Source organism: Python bivittatus, unplaced genomic scaffold (genome assembly GCF_059951505.1).
Source record: "Python bivittatus isolate LINGU-HERP-01145 unplaced genomic scaffold, Pbiv_v1 ctg000200_np1212, whole genome shotgun sequence".
Taxonomy (NCBI): domain Eukaryota; kingdom Metazoa; phylum Chordata; class Lepidosauria; order Squamata; family Pythonidae; genus Python; species Python bivittatus.
Window position 1 is genome coordinate 22419496 of NW_028277040.1, and position 12959 is coordinate 22432454.

The following is a 12959-nucleotide window of genomic DNA, read 5'->3' on the forward strand; positions in this document are numbered from 1 at the left end:
CCAATATTTATTATACTTGAGAACAGGATATGCAGTCTGATATCTTAAAATGATTTTGTCACTCCCCCAGCCCAAGCCTTAGTAGTCTCTCTCCAAAAGTTGCCACCAAACTGTAATTCTTCACATGAGAGCGGGTGTTTCAAAGGTATTTTATTTAAGTTTCTTTTTATCAAATGTATTGTTTGTTCTGACTCCATCACTTGTTAGAATATGATCCCTGGCATGCCAGCAAAAGGTAAATGCCATCCTTGGTGAAAAGGATTGTATGCCCTCGGTTTTAAGTGATCAGCCTTATTACTACCATTAACTCCTTAACAGAATCATATTGTGTAATATTTGCATCTAACATGAGAATTCTAGGTTTCACCTTTTCCTGTATTGCAAGTTCTATCTCAATTTCTTATCTGATCATATAAAATCAGTTAATATATTTTGCCAGAATGCCAGGTCTTTAAGGCTATCTCAACTGGAATGTTTTTGCAGTATGATAACATTTTGATAGCTGTATCATTTTTATCAAACAACACTGTGAAGCCAAGCATTGTTCAAATTAGATCATTGTGTGTATTTCCCCCTATAAATGTGCATAATTTAGGATAGAAGTTCTGAACATTTCAGTCTTGCTTGACCATTTCAAGTTATTCAGTTTGATTATTTTTTCATTGTCACAGTCTTAAATATTGATTTCCATTAATTTCATCTTGACTCTCTTTCTTTTATAACCTGCAACTTTACATGATGTCTCAAGACACTAGGTGTCGATTTAATCGCCTGCATATAATACATGTTATTTAATATAATTTAACAATATGATCCTCTCTAATAATTTTTAGCAAGTGGCTCTACACTTACACCAAATATCCCCATCAAAAGTTTTTGAGTAAACTTAGCAGTCGTGCTATAAAAGGATATGCCCTTTTATGAACTGCTAAGTGGCTCAAAGCAGAAAACAAAGAGTAGTAATAGATGGCCAATTTTCTCACTGGAAGGAAATAAGAAATAGAATCCCTCAAGCAGCTGTATTGGGAGCTGTGCGTCTTAACTTGTTCATAAATGATATTTATTTATTTATGTTTTATTGGAAAGAAGAAAGGAAAAAAACCCCTAGAAAGTGCTTTAACAAAAAAATGAAAGAAATATAACAAAGAAAAACATGTTAATATGTCATTATATCAGTAAATGATTACAATTGTACATATATTTATCTAATGCAAATATTATTCAAGTACGTATATATTTCTAATACATTTATATGACTATCTTTTTTTTATCTCCTGTATTTTGTATAAATGAGTCCCATATTTCATTATACTTGTCCTTACAAAGTCTACATCTATAGGCAATCCGCTCATAAGTGGCAAGTGCAATCAGGTCTTCAAGCCACTGAGTGAATGGGGCCATACATTTATCTTTCCAATGCTGCAATATCAGTCTTTTGGCCACAGTAAGGGCATGGAGAATCCATTTACACTGGCTGGTTGTCAAGTTCCATGTACTAGGTATATAGTTCAAAAAAATATTATCCTCTGAAAATTTTTGCTTTTCTTGCACAATCATATTTATATAGTCCATTACTCTCTCCCAAAACTTGTTAAGTATAGGACATTGTAGAAACATATGTTTTAAAGAATGTTGCTTTTGACAATCCTTTTCTATTCAGAGGTAGTGGAGTCCAATAAATTCTAAACAATTATTTTTTGTTGTATAAGTTGTAATTTTAGGTCCACTGACACTCTTGTTATAGAAGTTAAAACACTCTCCCATTGTCTAGACAAGATATCCCAGGTATCTCAGAAGCTAAAAATGCTGCTGGTCCAAACAACATTGTTAACAAATGTTATAACTGTAAATATCGCCATTGAGTTACATCTGATAGATGATATTTATCTCTTAACATGTTAAAAATTCATCATCATCTATCAGTTGGTCCAAAGTCAATATCCCTGCTTCCATCCAACTTTTCGATATCACCATCTTTTTCCCAATTTTTAAAGTTGGGTTTCCCCGTAAAGTCAATTTGGCATGGGAAAAAGGGTCAAATCTTTTTTTATTAGACATTACATTCCATAGTTTTCTGATGAAATTGTTTCCAGAGATACAGAGTTTTAGTATATTTAGATCCTAATGCTGTCCATCTGACCACAGGTGTTATATATGTATATTCCAAAGTTGCCTAAACCGGAAAATTAACACCAATCATTGGCTTCCAGTATTTAATACTTGACAATAGGTAAGCTTGATGATGTAGCTCCAGATTTGGAAAACAGAATCCTCCCTCATTAACTGATAATTGCATTTTCCATAAAGATATTTTTGGAATCGAAGAACTCCATAAAAAATTTTTAAATAAAGAATTTATTTTCTGAAAATATTTTCCAGATATAAAAACTGGAATTCCTCTCAGAATATAAACTAACCAGGGAATAGTACAAATGATCCTGACTGAGGAGGAAGCCATGAGCAAGCCAAGTTTGCAAATTATACCAAATTATTCAGGATGGTAAAAACCAAAGACAACTGCAAAGACCTCCAGAAGAATCTCTTCAAACTGGGTGAAGTCAATTGAATGGTAAATGTGGTTCAATTTAAATATGTAAAATAATGCATGCTGGGGCAAACTGTCCTAACTTTACATATACGCTTATGGTCATCTGAGTTGTCTGTAACTAACCAAGAACAAAATATTAGGGTCCGAGTGGGCAGAGTAATGAAGATGTGCACTCAAGGTGCAGATGTGAACTCAAGGTGCAGAAAAAAGGTAGATTCCACACTAGAGATCATTAGAAAAAGGACTGAAAATAAGATTGGTAATATTATAATAACCTTGCACAATTAAAGAATAGTTTAGTATAATAAATTTGTGGATGGTAAAAATATTTATCATTCAGGTCTATCAAAAGCCTTCTTAGTAAGAAGGATTTAATAAGGAAAGCCACAGGGATTTCCAGCACAGATGGTCTGCATCATTAAAAGAAATTCTAAAAGTTGGGCTACTCTGAAAAATCCAGTCCACTGACAGGTGCAAACTGGCAAGGTAGATGTAAAATGGCATTACTTTCTTCTTGGAGGGGATTTTTTTCCCATTTGCTTTTCACTGTGAGGAATGGGATGGAAAAGTATAGATCAGGTTGAACATTGGTTTAAATATCCCTGCTCTCTTAAATATCCGCAGCAGGGATATTTTACTATAATCGGGATAGTTTTGGAATCTTTTGGATCCAGGTTCCTTCTGCCAACCCAACCACACCCCATTTCCAGAGCTGAGATTATCTGATTTTGGCAGAACCCAGCTATGAGAATCTCACTGTGGCATTTTATAAAGGAAAGAACTGGTATGCAAAATATCTATTTTAAATGACATTATTAACTGGACATAGCAGTTAATTCTATTCAGTCTTGGAATAAATGTTGTATGCATGTTACAATCATGTTTTCAAATCTTTGTGGTAAATTAGGGTCCCTTTCTGGTGTATGGGCCACTTCTATTTTTTGCTCATTCTGTGCATAATTCAAGTGTGGTCAGAAAGTAAAGCATCTATATTTATCAAATTTAGCTGGAATACTTTAAAGACCAGGAATTTTATTTAACACTGAATTCTTTACTGATTTCTTTAATTTTTTCTTTTTGAGGAAAACTTTTTAAAATCTTAACTTTGATATATTTTTTAAAAAAGAATTATTTTACTCTATACATTATATGACACATCATTTCTCAAAAGAGGCTATGAATTTATTAAGTTTTCATTAGACTGCATTAAGATAATATTGATGAAATGAGCCTCTTCTTTTGTTGATTTGTTACATATGCAATTGTATCAAACAATTCATCCTGCGTTTTTCCTCCAAATATATCTGTTTGGTAAAGCTCAAGACCTAACTAGCTTCTGTGACATTTACAATTTTATAATTTTATACTTCTTTTGTTTTCAAAGATTCAAACATTATATATTCTATCTCAAAACTCTGAATTATTTTATTACAGCTGTCTTTGATTCTGCATTTCCTTTAGTCAAAAGAAACAACATATATGCCTTACATATACAACATTGCATGTTGATTAACTTATATAGTATCACAATGATAAGAATTCTCTCAATATTTCAGTTATTTCCCTTTTTATTTCTTTAATGGAAATTGATTTAATTTCCATTTGTAGACAGGCTGAATCTTGGATTTTGATTCACAAAATTAGGGAGGCGTAGTATGATAATATATGAGATTTATTCAACTTTTCTAATGCTAGAATAAATCACATATATTATCATACTATCATATTAGATTGTAGGAGCAACCCGAATCAAATATATTCCTGTGTAAGTATGATATACAGTATATCTGAGAGAAGCTGAAACACAATAATTCAATAAATTGGAACTTTTCCACACAATTTTTTAAAAAATCTGAGGAATGTGTTTGCTGTCTTTAGCAGCATGACATATTCTGTTAAAGTCACTTACCATCATGATTTCTCCTTCATCAAATCCAATGATTAAATAACACAGCCGAGTGTTTTGGTAGATAAATATTTATCAAAGTAATCATCCTATCTTCTAAAACACTGTTGGCCAACCTATATCTTCCATTAACACCCTCCTTAATATTCAGGGCTTAGAATGGAATCCAATGCCACATTTACTTGCCATTGTGGAAACTGTTTTTGCAGATGAAATGAGAGGGATGTAATCCTTCCTTTTAGCTGTAGCCCATGTACCTTTAAAATTGGATTCATATTTTTTAATCTGCCTTATCATTATTTTCTCCTCCATTTTAACTCCAGTCTATGGATCATGGTGAAATCCTGTATCCCATCTTCTCCTTTCTTCATTTCCTTTCCCTTGTACATTTTTCCCTTTCTCTTTTTTTTCCTTCCATCAATTTCAAAAGATCTTGGTCTACATAGAAATCTCTCTCTCTCTCTCTCTCTCTCTCTCCACATACATACATACATACATACATACACTTTCTGTTATAAACTAAAGTATCTCTTAGATACTTTACACAAAACTCACATTCAGTTTTAAATATGTTCAAGTTTAAGATTTTCTATTTTTTATTTTTTTCTGCACTTTTGCTTTTTCCCTATCTTCTTTCCTGTTTCTATTCTTTTTTAGTTTGTGTTAGTTTTTATGTGCTTTGTAAAACTTTTAATAAAATTTTTATTTAAAAAATGATCTTAAAAGGAATGAGTTTTCAGTTTTCAGTGTACGATACCATATATTTTAAAGAACTGTGAGCCCTACACAAACTTTGAAGAAATGGCTTAGGTCATAAATTTATTAGATGGTTTTAAGGGTTAAAAAAAAAATTTTTTTTTAAATCTTCCTAACTGGTAGAATGCTTTTACTAATAGCTCAAATAACAGTTCTAATGGGGCAGCTTTATAGAGAAAATGAAGTATGGGGAAAGTGTTAAATTGTTCTCCTTTTGGTGTCCCCTTTTTCCCCTTTATTTTGTTTTGTATTATTTCATGCAGTTCTTGCTGGATACCATTCCCTCTAATAGACAACTCAGTGTCCCATGGCAAGAAAAATGGAGTCAAAATTAGTTCGCAGAGAAGCCAGAGTGGAATCTCGGCATGCTTGAGGAAACCCTTAAGTTTGCAGAAGTACAATGCATATTTTCCAAGAACCATCAGTCCCCCCTTCTGTACACAACCTACTGAGGAGTGGAGATATGAAATGATGGAAAAGAAAAGTGGAAAACGAGGGATACAAATCAGTCTTACCGCTTATTCATTATCTTGAAAAAAGGTATGGGTGGTGAAATGGAATGCTGAAGAGGAATCAGCAGAATGAAACACAATACCATTTTACTGTCATTCCCACTCGTCACTCCTATTTCAAGTCCCACTTTGTCCATTCTTCTTCTTTTATTCTATCTTATTATATAAACATGCACCTCCTTTCTCCTCTTTGGGTTGTTTAAACTGTCACTTAACAAAGCCTCTCCTTTCTGCAAACTTCTAAGTTCACCTTATGTTAATACTCTACTCATCCAAAAATGTTTATCCCTTCTGTTGTAAGGTCTGCTATTTTTTCCCTGTTGTTCTTCCCTCTTCTTAAATGTTTTTAACATAATGTGGGCTGCTGTTTGACTCCATTCCATTTATATAAAAAATAAAGACATCCCTGAGTCAAGCCCTATGCCTGGCTACCAACGAATTTCTCCATACAATTTTCTTGGCAACAGTATATATAAGGGGCTTGCCCCTGCCTTCTTTTGGGATACACTTTTTTAAAACTTATCTTCTAGCCCATAGTCTGGAATTCCTTGATGATTTTCCATCCAACTATTATTAGTAAACCTTGCTTAGTTTCCAAGGCCAGACAAAGTCACCAAGGTGTAGGATTGTGTCTAATGGCATATATCTGCTGATGAAATGGCATCCACCCACGTCATTCTCTTCTATTCCTCTTGTTTGAATTCTCTGATTTTTATCTATGTTTTTTTCCCAGTTCAGAACAGACATTTTAAAATATCAGCTTATAATTCTTCATTACCCACTCCATATATTTCCTTTCCTTGGTTGAACTCATATTCTTGACTATTCTTACTTTTCTATATTCTTTCCTTTCATTAGATTTTTTCCCCTCCTCTTTTGATTTCAACAATGCTTTAATTTCCTTTGTAAGTTTGGCTTTGGCTATTGTTTTTTCTTAAGCGTGTTTATCACAGCATCTGAACTTCACTGAGATGTTTATTGTTTTTGCTTTTTCCATCTAACCTTACCTTTTCACATACCTTTCTTTCATTCTTAAGATGGTTAATTTTTTACCTATTCAAGTCAATAACCTCTATATAACACTCAATTCTCATCTTAATTTTTCTATCCAGCCAGTCTGTCATTCAAACTTTTTGTTTTCATCTTTGGAACATTGGAAAAATTGGTCCTTCCCTTCCCTGTGACATAGCTAAAACCTTCACTGTTTTATGAAGCCTCATCTCCATTACTGCAATATTCTTCTTGGGCTTCATCATTCATATCGTGTACCTTTCGTTTTGGTCCTTAATCCAGCTGCTTGACATATTCAAGTGCTTGTCATTTCAGCCATCTGACTCCTCTTTTTTTGTTCTCTATTCTAGCTCTTATTTTCCTTTCATCTTCACTAGAAACTTCTTTAGGTTACATTTACATCGCAACAGGCTCATGCTGCTCATTCTAATTCATCTTCTTTCTACACTGCCCTCCACTCTCCATTTCTGTTCTCCCTCTCTGCCCCTCTTCTCTGGCTTCATGGTATTGGTTGATTTGTTGATAATACTTTCTGCCTAAAGGATAGCTCAACAAAGCTCAAACACAGTCACATTTGCTATTTGGATTGTTATGAATGGAACTTTGCAATGTTCTGATTAAAATAACCAGAGCCCCTTCCCACTACAAAGTTCTCTTTCTGCTCATTGCGTGCAAAGAAGAGCTGCAAAATTCATTTAAAATCTGTCATCATACTAAAATTATGAACCTTGGGGATTAGGTTAGATGGACTTTTGGTCCCTGAGAACTTATTAGTGATAGACACCTTGATGCACATTCCTCAGTTTACAATTTGAAAGCATATCCTCAACTTATGAATACTGAGATATTAATCTAGCTTATAGTGCAGAAGGAAGCATGTAGGGCTTCTTATATTTCTCTCCCCCCAAATCTTCTTTGAAAAAGCTAAAACACATCATTTTAAAATATTGCCACAATATCACCAACAATATATGTGGAATAGTAGTTAAGGAATGGTAGGTTCAGCTCTTCACTAGGGCATGGGGCTCATTGGGTGAATTTGGGTTAGTCCCGCTCTTTCATCCAAACCTACCCCACAGGATTGTTGTCGGGGTAAAATGAGAGAAGACCTCCTATATGCTGCTTTGAAAAATCTGGGAAAAAATCTGGGATATAAATGCAATAAGTAACCATGCTTTTTAAAAACATGTGTTGTTTTTAAATGTGATTGTTTTTTCATTGTGATTGTATTTTTTCTTATACATTTAATGTAATAAATGGTACAGACATTATGCCATGGTATGCCTCACAAACAAGTTACAAATCCAGAATATGTCTTGAAGAAGGGGAAGACAGAAAAATTTCTAGAAAAACTGTACTGTACAAACCAATCCAATGTATATAACTGGAAATCAGCAAGTCTGAACAAAGAATCTGCTTGTGGCCAAAGAACAGAGATGCTCATCTGCCTTCACAGACAGATAAGTAAAACAAATTGCTGATATATTTACTCAAAAGAATTGGACACAAAACCCTATTATTAAAACCACAAAGTTTTACAAAGCTTCAGATATGTAATAAACTCTATTCAGCTCTGAATTTGAGAGCAAATCCAGAGTTTTTGCTCTTATTCTCCTTTTTTCCAATAGTCAAGGCAGCAGAATTTCCATATTTCTCATAGACACAAACTGTTGCTCTTTCTGGCCTTCCACAGTGTGAAGGCCAGAAATTAAAATGTTCCCAACATACAAGCAAAATAAAATAAACATGTGAAAAGCTGCTTAATTTTCATGGTATATATTGAAATTAGATTTGGGTTCTTTTGTGTAGATACAGATAGTGGAAGAATGGGCCAAGGAGGTCAACTTATGAATAATCAAGCTGGTTTTGTTGAATCAAGCATGTTAAAGATAGGTACTCTATTGTAATCAGTCTGCAGTGCTTATGAGGTACATTAAATACCTATTAAATACATATATGTAAAAGAAACTGAAAAACAAAATCTCTGCAAAATATTACTAAATTTCAAAAAGCAAAGCCAGGAGCTGCCAAGCTTGTGTTACCTTTACACTCCTCACAGCCAGAAGCAGGACTTGACGGGCCAGCTGACAAGCCTGACGAAGCAGTTGAATCTGATCTTCGTTCTTAAGGTCTATTTCGTCCCCCAACTCAGGCGGAGCGCCTGTCGTCACATAGTCTGGCTGCTTTATGTGCTTGGAAAAAAAGGACCAGAAACGAAGATCAGAACACAGAGCATGACAATGGGATCATTTTCTCAGATAGAGCCCCCTGCTTCAGCCTGCCCTTTTGGTTGTCTGAGTGACCTTCCTAAGCCATCGGGGCAAACCCTGAAGGCTGCCTCAGTATTTGTCCCACTGCCCTTTTGAACTTAACGTTGCTTGTTACTGGCAACTTGCAGGGCCTACTAGCCCTGCAGCACTGAAATTCAGGATATCACAGCAGCTTTTCACTCAGACCAAAGGTACCTAATGGCATCTCACTTCTAGTTTGCCTTTAAAAAAAAAAATCCACATTTTCAAAACAACCCAGCTAACTTCACAGAGTTCTGAACTGAGAAGGAGAAATCCTAACCTCTTTGCATAAATCCTTAATCCCATAAAAATGGATCCATGTAGGACAGAACTACCAATGTAGCAGTTGATTTTTCTCGAGTTATTCTATACCCTTGCACATGTATATCATGTATAACATAAAGCGTGTATATAGATCTACGTATATGGATATGTGTCTTCATATGACAGTGCGTGTATAGAATTTTATAAACACAAATACTCCTGATCTGTGAGGTTTCTAACATGAAACATATTAGACCTCAACAATGGCCTGTATTTTATTCATTTATTTATTTGTGAGTTAGATTTCTATCCTTCCTTTCCTCCAGGAGCTCAAGGTGGCAAACAAAGCCCAAAGTAATTGGGACCTTCCATGGCTGATTGTGGATGAACCTAGATCTCTCCTGTCCTAGTCCAACCCCTAGGATAGGTGTAATGCCTACACCACAATGGCACCACAGTGTTCAATTTCTTGGAGAGCAGGACACTGTTCTATTCTTCTTTCTTCTAGTTCAGCAGTACCTAATCACCAGAGAAAGTACAGCTGTGTACTTAGACACAGACTCCATGGGGGACAGAATACATCCTTTTTACATCCATATCCACACTGTAACACACCCACACCCATCAAATTTCTTCCATTGTGGGCAGGTCATTTCTGAGAGGTCAGGGGTTACAACTTAGCTTCTGAACCTTCTAGAGGGTCATATGAGGCTCTCTGGTGATGTCACTGGAAAAGACAGGGCTACACTCCATCATTCAGCACGGAGGAGCAATGGAGCCAGAATCCTCTGAGAGGCAAGCCATTCCCATTCCCAGTCTCACAACCCCCAAAACCTGAAAAAAAATCTCCCATCCCAGGCTTTAGATTAGTCTCAGAAATTGTTAAAAAAAAGTGAGAAGATGGCAGTGATAAATCACTTTCATCAGCTTACTGGAAAGAAAACAACAAGACCGTATCCATGTAGATCTCAGGGGTCAAGCTCCACTCAATGAAGTTTATAACTCAGGAGATATACACACACAAATAACAACCTCAATAATCAAAGCCATCACAACTCAAGTAAGTATTTTTAATGAATATGAAACAACAAAACAGCAATATCACCATGCATTTTCTAAGAATCTTTCTGAATCAAGATCCAAACAATGAAATATACCAGTTGTTTGAAATTAGCTTAAGATACCTATCATGACAGTTGAACAACATTTTTAATATGAACATTGTTTCATTGGGAGTGTGCTAATCAATAAAGCTTATGGTGGATATAACTGTTTTTAGATTTGCAATTTTAAAAACGCACATAAAAAGAATTGCTGATGGATGGTCAATTCCTATTTACATGATTTATAACCAATTCCACCAATTTTTAAACAAGAGGTTAACAAAAAAAGTCATATCTGGGTGATAGCAGCAGCAGGAGTATCAGACTGAAACTGACTGAGAAATTGACTGAACTTTAGCACAGCAGGGACTAGAACACTTTGCACACCAATGTTCCGGTATCATCTCCCAGCCCTGGTGACAAAATCATGATTCAAACTCCTAGCTTTGGGAATGAATTAGATTGATTGATTAATTAATTAATTAGAAGGAATTAGATGATCATTCATCAAACCAACCTCTATATTGACTGGAGAAAGGAGCAACAGAACATTAGAAATTACAGTACCTTAGGAACTGGATGAGCAGGAGACACATCAGCCGGCCAAACTACCTTATAAGCATTTTTTTGTCTGTGGCAAAAAAGATACCTTCTTTGATGAATGCTTGACTGGTGTAAATAGATATGATTAACTGATGAGAAGAAAACACGCTGACAGCCAGTCACGTAGCCTGTGGACAAATATATATGGTACAGTATCTGCATCAATGGAATAGTTAAATTACCTTTTATTACCATATAACTACACTGTAATCACATTAATGACAACAATTCTTTTTAGAAAGTTTGGCTTTATTTTACCCTTGCAAATATACCATATACACAATCAGAGACCATGATTGCGCGATGTGACACTGAGATCTTCTAGTGTGGCCCGAGAGAAGATTAGCCAAATATTTTTAACCAAATATTTAAATTATAAATATTTTATAATTAACACATCCAACAGAGGATCATGGCTTACCATCAGCCACATCATATTAAATTCCAGTGAAAAATTGGGAGGAACCAAGATATATCACATTCTTCTAATTGAGAAAGCGACATACAGCAGGCTTAAGGAAATCAGCTTATTTAGTGTACTAAAAAAGAGGTAATAGATGCCTTCTAGTATTACCAACCATATATCCTGAGTAAAAGTATCCCCTGTTCTCTAAACAAAGAAAATCAATTATGCAATGTTGGCTGATCTCAAAATGCTAAGCAGGGTCAGTTAGCACTTGGAGAGGAGATCACCAGAAAATCCAAGGATTGAGAAGCTGAAAAACGATACTTGGAGAATCTCCTGTGAAGACACCAGGAGCCAAGCTTAATTCAAAGGAAACTCTTTATCTTTTAATGGACAACCTGGGCATCCATTCTCCCTCTCTTCCTTCCTTCTTTTTTCCAGGCCAATCAAAGTAAATATATTAGGGGGGGTTTTCCTATGCTGATGATTAAAAAAGATTTCACCCAAATTTTACCCCTAAAAAGAAGAGATAGACTCTTTTTACTGGCATTCTGGATGTATTTTTGTAATTATTAGTTCCACTTCATTTAGCCATCATTCCCAATACGCCTGCACAGCGTGCATATGCATATAATATTACAGAAAAGAACACCAATAGTAAGTTAGATTTCAAAACAAACAAGTGGAATTCTGCTTGTGCAATGAAACATCCTTGGCAGGAAGATTAATGGAGCAAAGGGGGCTGCAACAGGATAGGGAAGTAAGAAGAATCTAGTGAGGCTGCTTTGTGCAAGCAGAAGACATCCCTGAATCTAAGCCCCTGTTTGCTATGATAAAGATGGTAGAAATTATACAATACTGTAGAAAAAAAATGAAGAGGGGAGCCTGGCAAAATGATAGCAAGGATGGAACTAATAGAGGTCCTAATGAACAGCAGGAGTGAGCAGCTCAAAATATTTTACTGCCCGAGGCGCTATGCTTTAGTCAAAGAAACATACCGAAAGTCTTTCAGGAATTTTGCTTCCTAAGGTCTCAGGGCTGCTCCATGTTGAAGATAAAAATGCTTTTCTTTTTTTTTTTTTGTGCCTGAGTCAGCATTGACTCCTGGTGACTGCCTGGAAAAGTACCTGCAATTTTCTTGGCAAGGTTTCAGAAGTGGTTTGCCCTTGCCTCCTTCCCAGGGCTGAGAGAGAGTGTCTGGCCCAAAGTCATCCAGCTGGCTTTGTGTCTAAGGCTAGACTAGAACTCAGTTCCCTGGTGTCTAGCCTGGTACCTTAACCACTACACCAAACTGGCTCTAAAAACTACAAACCTTATATAATGATAGCGTCAAAGGCAGCTATCAACACCCCTTCTGCCTAACTGTAAGGTGAGCTGTGCCAAGCAAAATAATCAGATTCTGGATATGCCAGAAGAAACACATACAGTAGAAGATTAGTTGCCAAAACGAAGAAGAAAAACTACACAGATACAGGCATAGATAAGCTAATTAATCAACAAGCCAAATAATAAGCTAATAATTATTAATAAAAATAATATAATAATAAGCTAATTAATCA

The 12959-nt window shown here is 35.4% G+C and overlaps 1 protein-coding gene across 4 annotated transcripts in view; it reads right to left on the minus strand.

Moving 5' to 3' along the window:
* METAP1D (methionyl aminopeptidase type 1D, mitochondrial) overlaps nt 1-12959 on the minus strand; it is a 75218-nt gene that overhangs the window by 29753 nt on the left and 32506 nt on the right. For all 4 annotated transcript variants that reach the window (XR_015795224.1, XR_015795223.1, XM_007437635.4 and 1 more), the window contains exons 2-3: nt 10959-11122; nt 8776-8925 (exon numbers count right to left, since the gene is read on the minus strand). Coding sequence is in view for 2 of the 4 variants with exons in the window: in XM_007437635.4 (XP_007437697.1) it covers nt 8776-8925; nt 10959-11122 (314 nt within the window). In the remaining 2 variants the exon portion in view is untranslated. The remainder of the gene's footprint in view (nt 1-8775; nt 8926-10958; nt 11123-12959) is intronic.